Source organism: Clarias gariepinus, chromosome 11 (assembly GCF_024256425.1).
Source record: "Clarias gariepinus isolate MV-2021 ecotype Netherlands chromosome 11, CGAR_prim_01v2, whole genome shotgun sequence".
Taxonomy (NCBI): Eukaryota; Metazoa; Chordata; class Actinopteri; order Siluriformes; family Clariidae; genus Clarias; species Clarias gariepinus.
In genome coordinates, this window is record NC_071110.1 from 8,647,580 (window position 1) to 8,669,874 (window position 22,295).

The following is a 22,295-nucleotide window of genomic DNA, read 5'->3' on the forward strand; positions in this document are numbered from 1 at the left end:
ACCCTGTACACACACCTTTCAACTAGCAACAAATACACATAATTAATATACAATTGGCCTCATTTAGAAATCTGTAATTACCCTAATATGTTAATATTTTTATGCAAAAATATCCTGTAAGTTTTACAAAAGCTACACTAATTTTTCTCATTTATGTGTGAATGTTGATAAATGTCAATATAATAAATTAACATGTATGTTAGTGACTCAGTGAGCCGCTTCTTTTTCTTTTTTTTCTAATTTCTTATAAATGAATTTGGATTGGTTGCCTTGTTAAGGAACCTAAAATAACTGGGTTAAAAAAAATAATACTTACATTTAAAATAAACACATGATAATTAAATGATGAGAAAGCCTGGGTTTGGACACTGTAGGATATGAACAATTTCCCAAACAGAAATACCACAGCAGTTGTTTAAGTGCCAGCAATTACAACAGATAATTTTGCAGCCAAAGCTTGATATGGGGTGAAGTTGGCATTCCATTTAATCCCAAAGATGTTCAGTAGGGTTGAAATCAGGGCTCTGTGTGGGTCACTCAGATTATATTTAGCTATGTGATGTCTTTGGATCGCCCTCCAGTTCAATAGATGGCAGTATTGCACCAATTACTTGAAAGTAGAAGACGAAGTATACAGTAGTCTCGCAAAACATGGAAGATTGTACAGTTTGTGTTTTGACTGTAGAGATTTTAAATGAATTCACTGATTTTGAAGAATTTAACATTTAAAGGCTTATCACACAAAAAGTGGGAATTGTGAAGAGTGAAAAACAAACCCACGTGTTTAATAAATTCTATATTCCCTTGTCCCGAAAAGAAGATAAGATCAAATCCTACTGCTGAGTGTTTAGATATATTGTTGAAAGCATTTATTGCTGCAGTTATAGTTCACAACCAGTAATTTCAACAATAAACACCGAGGGCCAGATACAGTATAAACTACATTCATTAGCAATTGTTTTTGTTGTTGTTTTATGTTAACTGCATGTAACTGTGGCTTCTACAGCATTTAGAAAATCTGTAGTCCTGTTTTATTTGTTGTATGCACATGTGTGCTTTGACACTATTATAATTTTCCTGAACAGTGAGTTCACTAAGATTTGAAAATAGATAAGGTAAAAAATAATAATGCACCCTGGCAGTGCCCAGATTCTACAGGAAAAGCAATCTGGCTCCAAGAACCATGCATGGCACTCATTTACACCTGCTTCTGAGAGGCGGATAAAATCACAGAAACAAAAACACAGCACCACTAATTGCTCAAAGTTTAGCAAGTGCATAATCAGACACACTTATTAACTCTCCACTTTTTTCCATGCTGACTTCTCAGTTTTTGCACAAACCTGCCTCAAATGCATATGTATAAGAGAGAGAGAGAGAGAGAGAGAGAGAGAGAGAGAGAATGTGCAAATAAACTGCACCTACTGTACAGTACATCCTAATTGATATGGTATTTTTGTGCTTTATAGGGAATTCAATGCCATTATGTGTATAACTTATTTGGTTTATAAATCAGATCCCTTGTGGAACTTTCTAGCAAGCTTTCTATGTTCTAACTATCAAATGAAGCTTAATAGGTTTCAAAGTAAATACTGCATGATCTTTCCAAATGAAAAAAATGTACATGACACTTGACAACAATTCGAAACTTGTACAATTTTATCAGATTTACCAACATTTATTAGAGAAGGATTTAACTGATAAATATTAACTTGCAATAGTAAATAGTTAGCATCCATGATGCTCTTTACAATTTTCCAGTTGCCTTGCCCTAGGGCATTAATTCCAATGTTTGGTGTAATTTTGAGGGTACTGGATTTTTTATTTTTATTTTTTTCACACACTTTACACAAATATTGCTTAAGTCATACAGTATTTGCACTGTTAGTATGCATGTTAAGCATCCATCATTTCACACACACATACTGTGTGTGTGTGTGTGTGTGTGTGTGTGTGTGTGTGAGAGTGTATTTATCTATATAAAGCCATTTACTGTATATACACTGTTATTCGCCAAAAATGGTATTATATTTTCTAAAAACTATTCATTATTAATGTTTGGTAACCAGTGTGAAACATTTCTTCATTTACCCTGACATTTGCAAGAATTTCTTGAGAGCTGCATTTGCATTCGTTTATGTCGCTTGTCAGTGGATCATCTCTGTCACATTAAAGTGCAGACTGGAGTGCTCTCATTGATGCTGCTCAAACAGAGTGTGTCACTTTTGTAGAGATGAACAGAGATCCATAAACTATATTTATGTAATATGCAAAAACCCAGCATATTTATGTAAATACAAGAAACTCAAGAATACACAGAGAATTTACTAGAACTATTTAAACCTCACATAAACTCCTAATCCACAGTAGGCCTAAAATTCATGTAGTCAATATATATTTAAACTTTTTTATGAAAACTGAATGATCATTTTAGTTGACCACTGACCTCATTGACCAGACTTCTTCCATGCTAATGTGGTTTAATGTTCTAATGAGTATGCTTATTTTTTTCACACACATTTTGTTAACTAGTTTGCATTGCTGTTGCTTACTTCTTTGCTTTCTTTGACTTGTTTACTCACTAATTTGCCTTTGCTAGGTTGTTTGTTTTAGCCGCTGGTTTGGTTTCCCTTGCTAGATTACTGTGACTTGCTTGTTTTCTTGTGACTGCTACTTTGCTTTTCATTACTAGTTTCCAATTACTAATTAGTTGTCAATTACTAGTTTGCATAGACTTGCTAATTTCCTTTCACTTACCAGCAGTGTTGGGTGTAACTTGGATTACTTTTTTGATGTAACAAAAAATCTAACGCGTTAGGTCCGCCATTTAAGTACTCAGTTATTTATTTACTTTTTCAAAAATGTAATCTCATATCCCATATTGTGTGTGTGTGTGTGTGTGTGTGTGTGTGTGTGTGTGCGTGTCCTACAAGCCCCGCCCCCCGATAAGCCCTGTTATTCCTGCTGTTAGACCCCTTCTTCACCTATGCGGTTTGACTATGAGAGGACCAACGCGCAGAAAGATGGAAACCTAATCACAGTGCCAAAACTCACGGTGAATCATGATGAACCGTAATTACGGCCACCGCCGTAGAGATAGAGGTATTAGTAGTTAACAGATCGTGGGCCAAACTTGAGGAAAACTTTAGGCTGGTTGAGGTATTAGTTGATATATTACATGTTTCCTTATTACAGGGTTTCATCATGTCTCTGTACTGTAAATGGAACAATATTTAAAATTAATTGTATTAGATTAATTTCCCAATTATTGTGTGTGCTGGAAAAGGATGTGCCATTAACATCCCAGTGGCAGACACCACTGCTTACCCCCAGAGGTCTTATGTCGTCATGCCCTAAGGAACCGCTGCTGTCCTAATGGCACAAGGGCAACCAACACTTGGCTTAATTTGGCCTAATGAGTTTGTTTTAATGTTACACCTGATCAGTATATACTATGTATTTTAACTAGTATTTTATGACCCTATTAATACATTTACAGTGGTACCCTAGCTACCACTGTAAATGAGCTAGTGCTAGTGCTAAATAGTGAACTGACAATGACAGTTAAAACTTCACCCTGCTCAGGATTGCGTGTGATTACATCAGGCTCTACATCACGCTTCAGCTGCAAAGCTGCATCACCGTACATTAAAAAAAGCCTGGCTAATTAGCCGTGTGTGTGTAGATATTGATCCTAAATGCAAAATGACAGATTGGCTCTGTACTTGATGGATAGCAGCAGTGAAAAAGCTGATCAGAAATGCCAGCGCAGCACCTTCTTCACGCTTCGGAGCTTCAGGATGGGTCTCGTCTCCTGCTGGATCAGGATCTGATGAATAAAGGGGGAGGAGAGAATCAGTGCCAAATTCACACCACATACACACAATGCAAGAAAAAATAATAAATCTACAAGATTAAGATGTTAGGCTAAGAGTGCACAGTTGTTTATGCATACAGATGGTTAAACCTATATAGATTCAATTTGAGCATCTTGATTTGTAAATCATTATGGAGTGCAATGTGCTTTCACCTAATAGGATGACTACATTAATAACCATTAGTTAATACAGTATAAATCATTACTTAAAGTTGAGTAATATTTTTTAACATTTTAAGATATTGAGATTTCTTATCCATCCATTTTCCTTTAAATGTCCTATTATTTTATAGCACTGTTAAATTCTCAATCCTGTTTGATCAGAAACTGTTTATTTATTGTCGTGGATAGCAGTTCTGACAGTAGTTATTGCAGCAAGGGTTAAATTAGTGTTCTTGGTTGCTTGTTTTAAGACTTAACATTACTATAAGGGATTTAAAGTGGGGATTTGTTTTACAGCATTTATTGTAACCATAAGAAGAGAAAAGCATTGTCTTTCTGTAAATAAATATAAATGTTTTGTTACTGGCAAATTGATATTGTATAAAAAACTTGGAAAATAATTGATTATAATTATAAAATTTTCCTTTAATAGCATAACATTAAGGGTATTACTATAATTTCTTATCAGCATCATATTAAGATACAATTAATAGAATTTATACATACGTCTTAATTAATGACCATAATATCAAGTTCATTGAGGTACTCTTACTTAATAACAGTGCTACTGAGATTTTAACATGAAGCTGATCCTAGCAAAATGTGTGCACTTTTTTTTTTCTCTCCTTTTATATGTATTTAGTTTTTCCTGTAAACACCTTTATGGGTAAAATGAATGATCCAGGTCTGTATATTAATAATTTTCTGTAAAAGATTTTTGCACTGCTCTGCAGAAATATATTTTTCCCACCACAGTAATTTGAGACAGGGCTGAGTTGCTAACGATGTGCTTAATCTGGACCGACCTGCAACAACATGACATGATTACAGAGATCTGAATGTGCTGTTTTATGACTTGTGTATAGTCTGTTTTCTGAAAAAACCTTAGCCTAACATTCAAACACTTAATTACGTTTAGTGGCATACACAGAGTAATAACTCTCTCTGCTGCTGAGGATTTTGCTGTAACTTTTTAAAGAGGCTTTGGAGCTGAATAAGTATTTCCCATATAATAATAATAATAATAATAATAATAATAATAATTACCTGTAGTAATTGTGGGTATTTTAGTAGTATTCGTGTTTTTTGTTTGTTTGTTTTTTGTGCCAGGCATTTAGCAATTTGCCTTACTAGCTTAATAAAGACACCAAGTGTTTTTATACCACAAATTTGTTAAATGCTCCATATTCCATAACAGCAGCTCTTACAGCATCCCCAGAGGCATGGTTTACACTTAAGACCCCTCAGTGATCTAGTAGTGTTTTCTCTAAGACCATGTTTAACATTTAATATCAGTCATTAACTTGTTCCACAGATGTTCCAAAACATTACAAGTAATTATAATCAATTAAAAAAACATTCATTTATAAACCAATGTACCACAGGAATAATGCTGTGAGATTAAAGAAATTAAACATGTCAGGATGAGATGTTATTGGAAAGTAATCATTAAAAATGACCTCCACTCTGTGTCAAGCCACATTACTCTATCCCCTCATATGATATTTTTCAATAACAGCACCTTCAATTTACTTTTTACTCTTTATGTAACCACTGTTGATTGTTGTTTACCTAAATTACTGGGTTGAAACAAAGGCTATATATACAGTATATATATATATATATACTTTGTTTTATGTCTTTTTTTAGTAGCCGAAGATTTGTGGAAACCCAAACCCGAATGTCTTGCATGCTGTTGCATAGCAATTTCCCTTCACTAGTTTCAGCATGACATTGGTTATGTACAAAAAGCAAGGTCCATGAATACATGATCTACCACTAATGGATGGAAAAACTTACACAGCTCTCTGACCTCAACCCCTCTTGAACACCTCTTTGGATGAACACCCTCTGAACTCCAGGGTTCCTCTTCCATTATCAACGCCTGACCTCAGGAATGCTTTGTAGGTGAAAGTACTGTACACAAATCCCTCCTGCCAAAAGCTAAAATCTAAAGGAAAACCTTACCAGATATTTGAAAGTCATTATATATTCTTATGGGTACTAAAACTGGGATGGGATTTTCCTCAGGCAGATAATTGTGTGATGCCAATACTTTTGGTCATACAGATCCATTAACGAACTGGACTCTATATTAACTTAAGCACACATTCTATTATATTTAACTTCCATCGCCGCCCTTGGCTTGCTCATTAGGGATAATCTGATCATTTTTATTTATTTTCTCACACATGTCATACACATTTTCATAATTTTCTTTTGATTCTGCAAAGTTGCTTTGACCATTGCTAAAAGCGCTATGCAAATAAAGTTGAATTGATTTGAATTAAAAATACTCCGTACTGACCCTTAGTGGTGACGTTTAGTATTGCACCATTATCAGCATAGCCGCTTTCTCCGATCGAGTTAATGGCATTAACTGAGAAGTTGTAGGTGGTGGAAGGATTCAAGCCGCTCACTGTGTAGACGGTGGATCTCGGAGGAAAAACATCAACGTACAGGTAACTGGCAGACCCTGCCCACTTGTACCTAAACATCAGACACAGCAAAAGACATGCTGTTATAGGAATACAATCCAGGCCAGTGTTGTGTGATATGGTCTGCTAACATTTACTATTTTAAATGTAGTAATAAACAAAACAAACCACTATAAAAACATTTTTACCAAAAACAACCTATTACCATCTACTGTATCTACAAACAATTGTTAGCTTACCATCCATTATTTTTTGGCTAATTGTATTAAACAGCATGTAATGTTATAAAAAAAAAAAACATAAGGTGTAAACCTCTCTGTCGAAAAACTATAGCTAACTTAATCTTCTCACTTTAGTACATACAATATAAAATAGATTCATAGGGTTTTGTTGTAAAATTTTGTTAGGCTTTGATTATAGTGGGGCTCCACTAGGTTGCTGCTCTTGGGCCCGTAAGTAAGGCTCTTAACCCTGTCTGCTCCAGGAGTGCCGTTAAATAGCTATCCCTGCAAGTGCAGAATAAAATGTGAAGAATAAAAAATGTTCACTGTACAGTATTTACAGTATATGTGGCAAAAATATGTGCCTTGTAAATGAGTTGTTATAGAAACCAATGGCATTATGATCAGCAAATTAATGTAAACTTTCCATTAATGTTACAGCTGGAACTACTGTTAGAGCTTTGGTATAACATGTGCTAATTAAACACTGCAGGTGATAATTCAATAATCCAGAAGTAGAGTCAGTGTTGCACATGATAATTTTATAATACAAGTGTATATTCAACACTGTAAAAACTAATTAATGAACTAATTAACAGGATCGTAGCCCTCCAGCTCCACCACTTACACACACAGTCACTCTCTTCTGCCTCAACAACCAACAGACTTTGTATTTTCACTTTGCCAATTCCAGAGTTATTAAGAATACAGCTTAAATGATATGACAGTAAAACATAAGAGCCCTTCCTTTGTGCCAGGGCTCCACAGAATACACTCACTTGACCTTATTTACAAGCAATTTTTCTAATGCTGTGTGTCTTTTTAACCTGACTCGGAAATTCTGAGTGAGTCCTCCGTCAAAGCCAGGCATCCACTCCAGAGTGACTGAGTTTGAGGAGACGCGAAGCAGCTTCAGGTCTGATGGGGGGTCTGGGTAATCTGTGAAACAAACAAAGAGAAAAAGAGATAGAGAGACACATCTAATATTTAAACTTTTACTCATAGTGAAAGAAATGTCCAAGGGAATATTGGGATTACAAAGTAATTAACTGGAAATAAAATTCTACAAAAGAACAACAACAATTTAATCTTGTCCCATCGTGCGTGTACGAATTTTAACACAGGAACGACATATTTGAATAAAGCAGTCTATACAAACTAAAAGTAAGGTCATGCAGTAATGGAGAGCTAATATTATAAAAGCAAAACCCAGACCCATCAATTACAATCCAGGTGGAGCCTGACACTGCAGCAACACTGGCAGGATGAGCCGTTGCTGATTAATAAAGTTGTCCTTGTAAAACTGAAAACAACATTAATTTTTAATCATTAACCCTAAACTTTAGGACGTTCACACAACATTTAACCTTCTATTAGGGCTTAGTCCTGAAACCCAAATAATCCTCTGTCAATGTCCTGTTGCCACACACCACAGTACACCCCCAGGCACATACTGTAGCGAGTGGCGCAGTGGTAAAGTGCCCGCCCTATCACCCGGGGATCGATGGTTCGATCGCTGGTTCGATCCCTGGGTGATGCTGTTACCTCTTACAGCCGGAGGTCTAGAGAGAGCTGATTGGCCAAACTCTCTCAGGGGGGGGATGAGATGTACTGTACTTAGCGCTCCCACATTAATCATGGCTCTACAGCCAATCAGGGGCGTCTGTGAGCTCACGCACGCTAGCGCTTTCCTCCGAATGTGTTACTCCGCCCCTACCATGTGATAGTCTTCCACTCTCCCGGCTAAATAGTAGTAGTAGGACATGCTCTGCAAGAGCCCCCTAGTGACAGGGAGGAATTGGCCACGACTAAATTAGGGAGAAAATCGGGAAAAAATCCCCCCCCCCCCAAAAAAAAAAAACCCTAAAAAACACTGACTATCAAATATATACCAGTAAACTATATATATAAATAACATTGATTGTCAATTATATTTCAGTACCTAGGTGACAGGAACGTGGGTACCAATGCAGCACAACTTGCTGAAAAAAGTCAATGCTGTCCATTATATAAACTCAACAGAACACCCAGTGCACCATAGCACACCACCCATGGGGCCCAGCCAAATTCTCCAACATGACTTTTAAACTCACCTCCTACTGCACAACTCCTAAACTCCTACTGAGCAACTACCCATATGATTCAACAAACAAATAAGTCTGATCCACATAGGATCCACCCACAGCACCCCCACAGAACCCACAAAATACAATACCGGACATAATATTTTTATTATAATGTTATGCCTAGTTGCTGGCATATATTTAACAAGGTGCAAAAAACATTCCTTTGAACGTTTAATCTAAATTGACCTGATAGCATCATACAGTTGGTGCAATTTTGTCGGATGCACATTAATGATGCAAATCTTCTGTTCCATCACAAGCCTAAGGTTCTTTATTGGATTGAAGACTGGTGACTGTGCAGGCCATTTGAGGACAGTGAACTCATTGTCATGTCAAAGAAACTGATTTAAGATTATTTTATAGTCATAAAGGGATTTACATGGTCAGCAACCATACTCAGGGAGACTATGGCATTTAAATGATGCTCAGTTGGTACTAAGGGGACCAGATTTGAGCAAGAATATCTCCCCCACGACATTATACCACCACCAGCCCGAACCATTGATGGCTCTATACTTTCGTGTTGTTTACACCAAATACTGACCAAATACTGACCTTACCATCCAAATGTCACAGCATAAATTAAGACTCATCAGACCAGGCAATATTATTTTATCTTCTCTTGTTTAATTTTTGTGAGCCCATGTGAATTGAAGCCTCAGTTCAATGTTTTTAGCTGACTGGTAGGCACCAGGTATAGTTTATTGCTGCTGTAGCCAAACTGTTTTAAGGTTCAACTTGTGTGTTCAAAGATATTCTTCAGTATACAGTATGTTGTTTTTACCAAGATGTTATTTGAATTACTGTCACTTTTCTATGGACTTGAACCTGTCCGGCCATTCTTCTCAGATCTCTGAAAATCAACAAGGTATTTTCTCTGGAGAACTGTTGCTCATTAGATATTTTAGGACATGCTCTGTAAATACTAGAGATGCATAAAAATCCCAGTAGATTGGCAGTTATAGAAATACTGAGATCACCCTATCCGGCACCAACAACCATTTGAAAGTTCAAAGTCACTTAAATCACATTTTGCAGCCTATATGTAAACACTGCTGTAAGTAAATGTAAATCAGGATTTTTACAAATCAACAACCGAATCATGGTCAAAGTCACTGAGATATTTGCTATTTGATGTAAATAGCTAAATCTCCTAATTTTAATCATACACTAGTACTGTACATCTTGCTTATTCAATAAACTAATTATATAATTGAATTTACAGTATTTCGTAAAACAAGTACCGCCCACAGAGGCACTTGTGATTTTGTGGTTCGGGGGCTGCAGCAGTTCAGAGGTTTTAAAAAGATGACAAAAAGCTTCCACAGTACACAACTAGTTTTGCATAATAGGACACCATGTAGTCTGGAGAAGATTAGAGAAGATACTTTCCTAACACTAACAAATAGACATGAATAAAATGTTCTGTTAGGGAACATGTTAATATGTCATATGTGTGAATTAATGTCTGATGTTGATGATCATGTGCCATGTGTGATGATAAAGATGATGATGATTAAGATGATCACCACCATCATCATCATCATCATAAAGACTGTGGTGTTAGTGATCATCCTAGTGATCTGATGATAATGTTGGCTCCTGCCAGTGGGGATGAAGACTAAGATGAAGGAAATGGATGAGAATTGTAGTGGATGATGATAATATGATCGATGAGATTATAATTATTGTGGAAGATGTTTATGATGAATGTTGTGGTGGTAATTATAATCTTGATGATGATGATAATGTTAGTTCATGACTGTGGATGATGATGATGACGACAGTAGTACTGATGGTGGTGGAGGTTGTAGGAGCCAAAAATGATTGCAACTGTTTCTCAGTGCAGGAATCAGATTATGACCTTTTTTACATAAAAAATACATTACCGCTCACTGTTATCCTGATGACAGTAAGTGACAGAGAATAAATTAGTCATGGGAAGAGTGTACTTTAGAGCCATTGGGAAAAAAAAAAGCACTGCAAGAGTGAACAAGAAAGAGTGGGGCATATACAAGTGTGTCCTCATTTATTTCTACTGGTGAGTAAATAATAATTATGCAATTCTGAGTCGCTTTAACTTACATAAAAAAAACTCAGAAAATAAAAGTAATCTCATGTAAAAGTAAATAGAAATAAAAATCCTTGCTTTTTCTCCTCAGGCATCTGATGATAGAAAGCATATATTATGTATTATCAGATTTATTAAAAAATAATTATAAATTATTACATTTGTAATATATAAAAAGGAGGGAGAAAAGCGAATATTGGATTGTATTTCATGGTTTTTATGGTAAACATTAAATGTGCTGCTGTAGTCGTAGACTGGCCTGAAGACAAGCAAACAGGGACAGAGGAAAGAGTAATGAAAGTATGAAAAAACAGAGAAACACTAATACAGTCAGATAAGAAATAAAAAAACACTAACATTTAGGCATTTGGCAGAGGCTCTTATCCAGAGCGTTATTTTTTTAATCTCATTACACATCTGAGCAGTTGAGGGTTAAGGGCCTTGCTCAAGGGCCCAACAGCGGCAGCTCAGTGGCTGTGGGGTTTGAACCTGGGATCTTCTGAACCATAGTCCAATGCCTTAACCACTGAGCTACCCCTGGCCCAACAGTAATGCAAAAGAAAAGGAAATGAGGAAGAAAGAAAATGTGGTTGATTTGTTTTTACTTTTTTGCTTACCCAAAAACAAATGTTCTACACTGTTGCCCCAGTGACTGAAGCAGCCCCAGATCATAACACTGCCTTGGTATGGTGTATGGTGGCCACTATGCATGTTGGGTGAATCACTTCGTGCACTTACCTTCTTATTTTGACACACCCATCTCTCTAGAACAGGGTCAATCTGAGCTCACCAGGCCACATCTTTATGCTTTATGCCAAACAGCTGTTTAGTCCCAATCCTGTGAGCTCCATCACATTGTGTTTGTGGAAATGCTTTTACCTTCATGTTTTTTACTGTTGATTTTTTTTAACCATGCAACTTCACCAAGTGTTTAAATGATCACTATTCACAATTTCTTTCCAACCACATTTCTTCCACAAAGTTGAAAGTTCACCACCATCCTTCCAGGTTTTGATAAGCGTTCTCTACCCAGTAGTAGTTATTTCAAATTTTGCTTAATTTTATTTGCTTACAGTAAGTTACCCCAAGAATTAGATTCTTCTAAAAAGGTGCCTTTTTTTTTTTTTTTTTGGCCAGGCAGTGTATCTAACATACACGGTGGCATGCTTGTTGGTGCCAGATATGCTGGAGAGAATGACAGATGTGCTCAGACAGAGAGAATGAAAAACTGGAACAAATGATGGTGGTGCTTGTGAGACTGTAATAAAAAAATGGATATGAGATTTCCAAATGGTTGTGATGAAATATATTGGTTTATCAAAAGTGTAAAGAAATCAGCCTTATTAAGATTTTAAGTTTTCTCATGCCACCACAAAAACTGTGTTATATCATTTACCGGTAATACTGTGATGCGCTCACTTCAACCTGCTACATGGCAAAAACAGTGAAAGTTCGATGGGTAAATTGTTTGGTATTACCTGACCTGACAGTCACCATAAAAAAGGCAATATTGTCAAGTGTCAGCGTGTGAGTGCATACTGGTGCTGAGCAGCTGGATGTCAAGTGTGTCCTCTCCGAGGCTGTTCCGGGCAGTGCAGGTAAACACGGCATAATCCAGAACTGCACTCACATTTACTACAGTCAGTGTGCTGGTGTGTATGGCCCCCTCTTTTACTGTCCTTTCTAGATACCTTCACACACACACACACACACACACACACACACACACACACACACACACACACACACCAGCATATAACACAAGAATGTTGTTATTCAGTCGAACATAAGCCAGCTTTTGTCTGATTTGCACCAAGCTGCTATTTTCATAATTTGCTAGTTTCATTTCAGAAATAAATGCTGCTCTACTGACATGACTGAAGTGGAGGTGTGCAGTGATATTTCCAAACTCACTCTGGTGTATAATTGCTCTGATCTCTCAATACTTGCTTTTAGATCAGACATTACGCCAAGACATTATGTTTGAATGATTAGATGTGAGTGTTTGCTCCTTTTTATTAAACAATTTTTGTGGATTATGTTAATGAAATGAATACCAAACACATTATTATATAATTAATAGATAAACAAAGTGTCCAGCATAACTCTACTGATTACTCAAATTAGAAAAATAAATAAATCACTATATTTTTACACTTATAGAGATGATAATGATGTCCCTACAGACACAGAAAAAAGCACACAGGAAGATAAGAGTAGCAGCAGTAATAATAGGACTAATAGTAGTACTGTAGTACTGTAGCAGTACAAATAGTAGAAGTAATTGTAGAGATATTAGTATCGCAGTAATAACAGTAACAGTGAAATCAGTAATAAAAGATAACAAAACAACAGTCGTAATAGTAGGAGCAGTAGGAGTAGGAAGAGGAGTAGAAACAGTAGGATGAAGTAGTAGCAGTAGGAAAGGGTCCATCTACGTGCCATCTGGCATTTCAGGCGACAGATATTCCCCACCCTGGAGGTACTGTATATCCATCGTTTCTGTGGCAGTCACTTATGTGGTTGGGGTTGCCAGCTCGATTCCCGATTGTTTTTGATCATTGAAGACCATAATCAAGGGTCCAACAAGTGCAGCCTGGTGCCATCTGGGCTCAAATTGGTGACCAATTTGTCCAACACCGTAATCACCGAGCTAGTCCTGCCGTGCAGCAGTAGTAGTAGGAGTAGTAATAGCAGAAGTAATACTCGTAGTAGAGGCAGTAGTAAAAGTAACAGTAGTAATAAAAGTCTTTTCTACTCCAGACCAAAGTAAGACACTCTTCCCCACATCCCAAACCCATTTTTTTAGATGGTATTTTATATTACTACTGCTGTATAACATACTGTAAACTATAAACATATCAACCTGAATTATGAAACATAGCCTTACTATTTATATTAACCATTTCTAAGTTCTGAAATGAGTTTTTGGGAAATCATTCTCCAAGTTTGACCTTGCCTTGGCTTTCTCAATTTGCCCTTTGCCTTGCCCTACTGAGCGAATGCTATTTCTTTTCATTTTTGGTATTTTGACCCTGCCTGGTGTTCTTGGACTGAGTTTCGGATGGGTCTGGGTAATTTTTCTGGATCGGACACCAGCCTGTTTTTGGCCCATAAATCTTGTGGATTTCTGTCTTTATTATTTGTCTCTGTGTCCCAAGGTGTAGTTAAAGCAGAAGCAGTAGTAATAGCAGCAATAGTTTTAGTAGTAGTGTAAAAAAAAACAAAAATGAACGAGTAACAGTAGTGAAAATAGCTAAATAATACATTTGTATCAGTTGCTGTATCTTCTGTGTGTGTACTGTATACACACCGAGGGTTGTCAAAGTTTAGTGGTATGCGATTCTTCGCCCAGGTGAATTGGACACGTGGCACTCCTTCAGCCTGACAAATCACATCAGCGTCAGTAGTACCGTCTCCTCGACTCGCCACTTTCTTCCACTGTGGCCCCTTCTGCAGCTCTGGAGCAACTACACCACACCACAACACACACACACACACACACAAAATGATCTATTAATGAGATCTACCATGACAGTACAATGACCCAGAAATGTGTTCTCTCAATACTCAGGGGAACAAAGCTAGTTGTTATGGCAGCACCCCTTTATACTCAGCTTAGAAGACTATGAAATGTAGGGGGGAGCTGTAGCTGTATTCTGAAGCCATTTCCATTTCGAGTTTGTTCAGATTACACTCATCTCAATTACTATTTCCTCTAGGCTTATGCATATTTTTGCGTGTATAGCGATCTAACGTTGTGCATGGAACACGTCTAGTGTCACAGAGTGATGAACAAACCTGCATAATGTAGTGTACAAAAATCGTTTACTTCAATCACTAGATTTTCATTTACATTTAAAGTATTAACCGCTACGAATAGCAAGTAGGGGAATGTTTTGAACACAATAAAAGAGTGGATAATTGGCTCTGCTCTCTGTGTGGGATGGATGCCATTGCTTTATCCCCTTTTAAATCAGAGTGACATTAACAAATTGTGTGTGTCTGTGAGCACAGGTATTTGCGAAAGTGCACTTAGAGCGTTCCTATAAGTGTGCTGGGGTACCAGGCAGAGCAGCATTTCGAAAAACAGCTGAACATGTGTTGGAGAAATCTCAGCTCATATAACATTTAATGAGTCAAACACAGCTCGTGTAACCTACTTAACTAGAGGTAGGTAGTTCAAGTGGTAGCTCGAGTTACTTTATTTCCCCTAGGATTGATATAATGTAAAATATTTGTCAGCAGAGTGTAAGTGTTTGTGCACTGTGCTTATTTGTGTGATTGCATATGCGGTTTACTTCCAGTAGTTGCATTGATTCATAGTCGAATCTTTTTCTCGCTTTCTAGAGTTCACTTGGAGGATGCAGACCAGAATGAACTTATAATCATTTATCAATTGTTTTGGTCCACACTTGTGGGTGTTCGGCTGTGATTCCCTGCTTACAGCGCCGGTCTAATGTCAAAAGAGCACCAGATTTTCATTCATACTAAATGCTAATCAGCATTGGTGAATCATGATCATTTTTAGTTCTGTTCCTTTATTATTTTCCTGATTAGGACAGATGGATTAATGATTAACTGATATAATTATATGATAATATATGTGCAGAACTTACAGCGTACAACAAGTTGACCCACAACACTGGCAGGGGGCGCTATGCCATTGTTTGCAGTGCATTGGTAAGGACCTGCATGAGCTCGGGTCACCTCATAAACGGTCAGAAGTCCAGTTGATTCATCCTGACTCGACTCTCCCAAATCCTCACGCTCACCATCGCCCTGTTGGATGATTAAAAAAATAATAATAATAACATTTTAAAGGTCACAATGGTTACGGAGAGCTCACACAAGCACATGCATAGTATAATACCACCACCACAATGTATTATTCCCTGTTCAATAATTACATAAATGAATACATAACTTTTTCATAGTTAAATCAAAAACTGATCAATAAAATTTCTTTTATTTATGCTACAAAGATCAAAAGTGTGGGCATGACTCTGAAATTTGTTACTGCTAAATGATTTATGGGGAATGTGTTGTCTACAACAATGTCGGAGAGGTCGAGGTTCGAGAGTCTTGATTGGTCTGTGGCATGTGCTTGTAATCTCACTCTGAATCTGAATCAAAAGTGAATAACTGAGAATAACTGCAACCCATGGCTCCAAAAGTGCTGGTCACAACAGAATTTACTGTGCCACAGTTCATTTTATTGGCATTTTATGTAGCTTTAAAGGAAAACAAAACGAACTGTGGGGACAGCCTCACACACATTGCCACTTCAGCTTTTAAAGTGTTAATTAGGCAATATCTCATGCGAGGGAGTGCGGTTGTGGCTGATATCCAGCCTCAGGTGTGGTATTGATTGTATACAACCGTTCCACAAACACCATTTATTATCATCAGATTATAATTTGTTTGTTTATTTAACCAGTTATATGCCAACACATACACTACCAGTCGAAAGTTTGGACACATTTTCTAATTCTGTGGTCTTTCCCGAATTTCATTCCATTCTATGTTGCATGGCAATGCTCAAGGCGTACAAAATATACAATAATCTCATTTGAACAGCTGATATTTAGATGTGTCTGCTACGTCTGTGTCAGTAAATCCTTCATAACGGTTAATTGGTGATTTCTGAAGCTGGTAACTCTAAATGAACGTCTCCCCTGCATCAGAGATACGTTTTGGTCTGGCTTTCCTGAGATGGTTTTATCATGGTGCTTGATTGGTTTTTCAAATGCACTTTGACAAGACAGTTCCATCAAAGACTACAGTATTCCAGGACAGCTGACCTTCACGTGTTAAAATAATAACTGTTTTTGTTGTTCTTACTCAATGAGCTAATGCCATATGTTTTATTTAGTTTAAAAAAAATCTAATATTGTTCTTGAATGCAGAAAATAAATCAAAAGTAGTTTTACATTTTTACCAGTAATACACAGACCCACAGAAGTTGAGAAGAATAAACCATGGAGGTGATGGACAATCCTAAGAAACTTGAATCTCACTGATGGAAACCTACTGTTCTGTGCAGGGGATTTGGGATTCAGCCTTGTGCTTGAAGCTGGTTTCTTGCCTGCCATGATAAAGGTTTGATTCCCAGCCAATGCCCAACACCCTGGATGCAGAGTGTAGCAGGAAGGTCATTCTAACATCATCAAATGTGTCTTTTTGCTGAAACTGCTTCTGTGTCTGGTTTTGAATGTGGGATTTGCAGGCAGCTGCTCTCTATTCTTTCCAGTATTGAGGACCGTGCTCATCCATACTGGAGACCAACACTTAGTGTAATTTATAGTTGGTAGAACATCTGTGATGTGAAGTGATAAACATTCCAGTGCTGTTACCATCTATTATCCCCACTCAGGGAATGATTGTCATCCAATCAGATTACTTTGTTGTATAATTGCCAAAATAAGCAGAAGAAGATATCAAAGTAGGACTTTTCTAGGTGTAAACTTTGAGCTAAACTGTAGAATTGGCTTCATCTAGGCTAACTATTACCATTTAGATTAACTAACATCTATTTCCCTTCATTTTCTCACCATCTGCCCTTCTGCTTTTCACCTAACCAAACTGGTTAACACCCCGACAGCATCAACCGGGGAGACACTTTACACACACACAACCACTTACCCACCATCACACATACAGTACACACAAACACACACATAGGCATGTCTTTCTCTTACACGCACACCTTTATGATTAAGAATATTTTCTTATAATATCAGAAGAAACAATGGTTCTGAACTTTGGACAGGAAACAGAAAAAAAACCACACTAAATGGCACTGCCTGAGCTAACGCTGATGAATGTTCCCTGTGGCAAAGCCACTTTAATGAAAGCTATTTTTCTCCATTTGGGACAGAGAAGGCGGAGCACATGAGGGTGAGACACTTAGAGCACACTTATGGCAGTGAAATATAGCACATCTTCTCGCTAAAAAGTGTCAGCGTTACACTCAGAGTAGGAGAACTCAAAAAGAAAGAATAGAACGAGATCAGGAGATTGAGAAAGTGACTGAGGAGACAGAAGGAGGGAATATTACTGGGTGGTGGGGAAAAAAAGGAAAGTGATAATAGTTCAATTTCATTTTCATATTCAGCATGCTGTCAAGGTCTGACAAACTGTTGCACTGTATTATGAAGTATATGAATATTAAGAAATAATAAAACAAGAAAACAGAACATTTGTACTTTAAACAAGCCTTTTATACTTTACACAAATTATGAAAAGAGGAAGCTGTTAGAAGTAAATACTGAAACTAATAATGTATGTGGTAGTGTCTCACCATCCACTTCCAGGAAAACATGTCATCAGTCACAGGATTGGCATCAGCGATGCAGAACAGATCTGCAGTGTCTCCGACGTTTACTTGCACAGGATCCGTTTTCATCTTCACAATGGGGGGATCTATAAAAAATAAACACACACACACACACACACACTGACTGAGAATATTTACATTTAAATATTATAGAATATGCAGCCTTTACGGGGTGTGGTGAAGCCTCGTGTAAAGCCAACTTAGGGTTTTCACACTGATATCAAATTGCCAGTGCTATTTTTTTTTTGGTTTGTCACATTTTAATGTATTTTATGTTGGTAAATCACCATAAATTAAATAATTTCTTGTTATCACATGCTCTACAGCAGTTATAATCATCATTCCCATCATACCAGCATATTTTTTCTATCTTTTAACCTAAATAAAACAAAATGGCAGCTTTTTACGTTTGTAAGAACCCTCTTAACTATATCTCTTAATGCTATCAAGGACTGACACTGAAAGCTTTACATAGCATAAATAGAAGACACACCTCAATATCAACTGTTCAAAGAAGATGACTGTATATTTTGGATGCCTTTTACAATTTTGGATTGTTTTACAATGTAGAAAGAGAAGAATCATAAAAAGACCATGGAACTAGAAGGTGTGTCCAAACCTTTGACTGGTAGTGTGAATGCATTTTATATACTGCAAATTTCATGGCATGATTCAGTTATTTTTCTTTTAACATCTTGTGCATCCATCCATCTATTATCTATACCGCACATCCTGTGTAGGTTCTTGGGGGCCTGATGCTTTTCCCATGGACTTTGGGCCACAAGTTGGATTGGCGCCTTGAAGCCTATCCCAGGGAACTCACACAAGATGCGGTGCCAATTTCTTATAGTCCACAAGCACATACTCCCAAACACAATTACACACCATGGGCAATCTGGAAATGCATGTCTTTGGACGATGAGAACCCAGAATACCCAGAGGAATCACACTAACAACATGAAAACTCCATACAAAGACCAGAGGCAACATTCAAAATCTTGGCCCTGAACGTGCAAGTTGACAGTGCTAATCATTAACCACTCTACTGCATAATATGCATGATTCGTTAATTTTCATATTTTTCTCCCATATGGAAAACATAGGCTATATAACATATATAAAAAATAATATTTTTACCAATTGCTTAAAGAGGAAGTTGTTCAAGAGCACTTACAATCTCTCTCTCTCTCTCTCTCGCTGTCTTTTTCTCTCTTGTCTCCCGTCAACTCCCACTGGGCTCATAGCCTTGAGAAAAGCAGCCCATTAGTACTTGTGTAAGCGCTCACATGTTGACGCGCACAAGACGCTTTCCATTGTCTCAGACAGAGAAAATAGGAAGCCCTACATGGAAAACAGGCCCATCTGTAAAAGCTATTAAAATGCTCCATACATAATGAATGTGTAGCACTGTAAGCCACTATTGTAGCAGGACGCAGCTATCCATTAGTGATGGAGGATTTGCTAGAACATGTAGGTCTAGTTTTGGCACAAAGCTGTTATTAAATCATTAAGGAGGTAATTGCAGGTCAGTAGCATTCTCTCCCTCTCTCTATCCCTCTGTCTCTTTCACTTATGCAGTCATTTCACTTTTCTCTGTATATCTTTCTCACTTCCTTTAGTTAAAACATCAGAATAAATTTACTATTTATACAAGTAACAGTTAAAGTTACATGTACAGAAGAATCAAAAAAACCCAAATTAATGATGTGCATTTGATACAATAATTCGATATAATTTAATTTGGAATAAGCTAAATTGTAGGAAAATATATGAAAGTCAGGGTTAAATGCTTTTGATTAGGATTAAAATGTATACAGGGTTACTGTATGACTTTCAATATACCACTGTTTGTAGCTGGAATCATACATATATACAGTATTGCATATAGGTGTTCATATGCACATTCACACACTACAGGATATTATATTATATTATATTATATTATATTATATTATATTATATTATATTATATTATATTATATTATAACATATACATTTCATGGAATATAAACAGTGTGCATTATCCAATATTATTTATTATTAAATTATAATAATATACAGTATAATACCAATATTATAAAAATAATACTAATGCTTTACTTTCTTTTTTTAGCAAAACCAATTTTCTTCTTATATTTTTAAAGCCTGTTTGTTTCATTTACATATATATATGTTTGATAATCTAGTTAATTTTCATACATACTACCTAAGAAGATATTAATAATCTTTCACCATATCCCTTGCATTTTTGTAGTATTAGAATTTATTATTAGATTTGTTAATCATGAGACTTTGTTATGTATAAAGGTTGTTCAAATTTACCTTGTTTATGGGAATGCTTCCTGCCCAGGGACTACAGATAAAAATAAGCTTAAGAAGCTAATTCTGGAGCACACTGTGACTGCCTATTGTTCTTGTAAAATAAACAAATAAAGTAAAACTAAAATAAAATGTCATTTGCTTCTGTTGGTCCGCTGTGTTTTATAAAGTTTAAAGTCAATGCAGCCATCTACCATTAGATTTCAGAGCACTTCATACTTCTGGCTGCTGACAAGCTTTATGAAGATGCAGATTTTCTTTTCCAGCAGGACGTAGCACCTGCCCACAGTACCAGAACTACCACTAGCTGGTTTGCTGACCATGATATTAATGTTTTTGATTTTCCAGTCAACTTGCCCGATGCCGCCACTGTGCCATCAGTGTATATACAGTAAAATATTATATATAATATTTTTTTACTGTATATACACTGGCGGCACAGTGGTGTGGTGGTTAGCACTGTGGCCTCACACTTCCAGGGTCGAAGCTTTGATTCCCACAGGTTTGCGTGCATTGAGTTTGCATGGCCTCCCACAATGCAAATACATGCAAGTTAGGCTAACTGTGATTCCAAAATGGCCCACAGTGTGTCAATAAGTGTGTGTGTATGTGTGTGTGCCCTGTGATAGATTGGACAGCTTAATGCCCCAACTGTCTTCTGGGATAAGCTTTAGGCCCCCCATGACCCTGTATACCGGATAAACTGGTATAGCCAATAAGTGTGTATACACTGAGTGTGTACAGTATTAGCCATAGGATTAAAACCATCTAGTTCATCGTGTGCCTTCAGGGTGGCTCTGGCCTCTGCAGAACTGAAAATGTGATGTGGTTGCTGGAACCAGGTTATTGGCAGCAGGTCGTTCGGGTGCCATGGGTTAAGGGATGGGGATTACTCGAATTCGGAGACTGAGTTTGAGTGTCCTTGGTTGCTGGGCCCAATGTGTAAAAGGTTGGGGTGCCCTGGGTGTTCTGGTGCTTTCCTATTCTGATCAGAATAGCTTTTTTCTGTAATTTGGGCTGCATTGGCATTTCCGTGAGGGACAAGACGGACTGGTCTGCAAGCAGATGATAGCAATGCAAGGACATAAACAGATTTAATGGGTTGCAGTGGCTTCAAGGACTTAATATAAATTGTAGGATTGTAGGAATTGTGGAAATATATTTCTATATATTACTTTTTACGTTTAATAAATTCTGGTATTGTTTATCATGAGGGTAATTTTTTTAAACAAATTATAAATCAGTGTCAAAACTGTTACGTAGTGACACTTATGAAAAAACATTAATTCTATTTATTCATTTGTTCTCCTGTCACTCCTTTATTTTGATGTGCTGTGATTACACAATGGGTAATCTTCATACATCATGTTTTATTGAGACTATTGTATAAATACAGGGAGGACAAATCAGTAGCATGATTACCTACAGTAGGACAAGCAGATTTTGTATCCAGGTCATTAGATTTTAATTCATATTTGCCCAGGGCACAAGTAAAAAAATAATATAAATCCTATTTGCTACTGAAGGGCATCACCCTAATGATTTTCACAATGTTCATTTGGTGGATGCCTACCTGCTTTTTTAGTTTCACTTAATCCTTTCTGACTAGTAATGTTTACACTTTTGTGCCCCATGTTTCCGTTTTTCGATAATAGGTTTTGTCCACCATTCAGATTTTAGAAATAGTTGTAGGGCTACTGTATACTATAAAATATAAAATATTTTATGTATATATTATATAA

At 36.9% G+C, this 22,295-nt stretch overlaps 1 protein-coding gene across 1 annotated transcript in view; it reads right to left on the minus strand.

Moving 5' to 3' along the window:
- nphs1 (NPHS1 adhesion molecule, nephrin) overlaps positions 1-22,295 on the minus strand; it is a 143,949-nt gene that overhangs the window by 10,179 nt on the left and 111,475 nt on the right. The window contains exons 17-23 of the mRNA XM_053507759.1: positions 18,199-18,320; positions 15,515-15,677; positions 14,209-14,365; positions 12,435-12,586; positions 7,526-7,637; positions 6,348-6,529; positions 3,776-3,829 (exon numbers count right to left, since the gene is read on the minus strand). Of these exons, the coding sequence (XP_053363734.1) occupies positions 3,776-3,829; positions 6,348-6,529; positions 7,526-7,637; positions 12,435-12,586; positions 14,209-14,365; positions 15,515-15,677; positions 18,199-18,320 (942 nt within the window). The remainder of the gene's footprint in view (positions 1-3,775; positions 3,830-6,347; positions 6,530-7,525; positions 7,638-12,434; positions 12,587-14,208; positions 14,366-15,514; positions 15,678-18,198; positions 18,321-22,295) is intronic.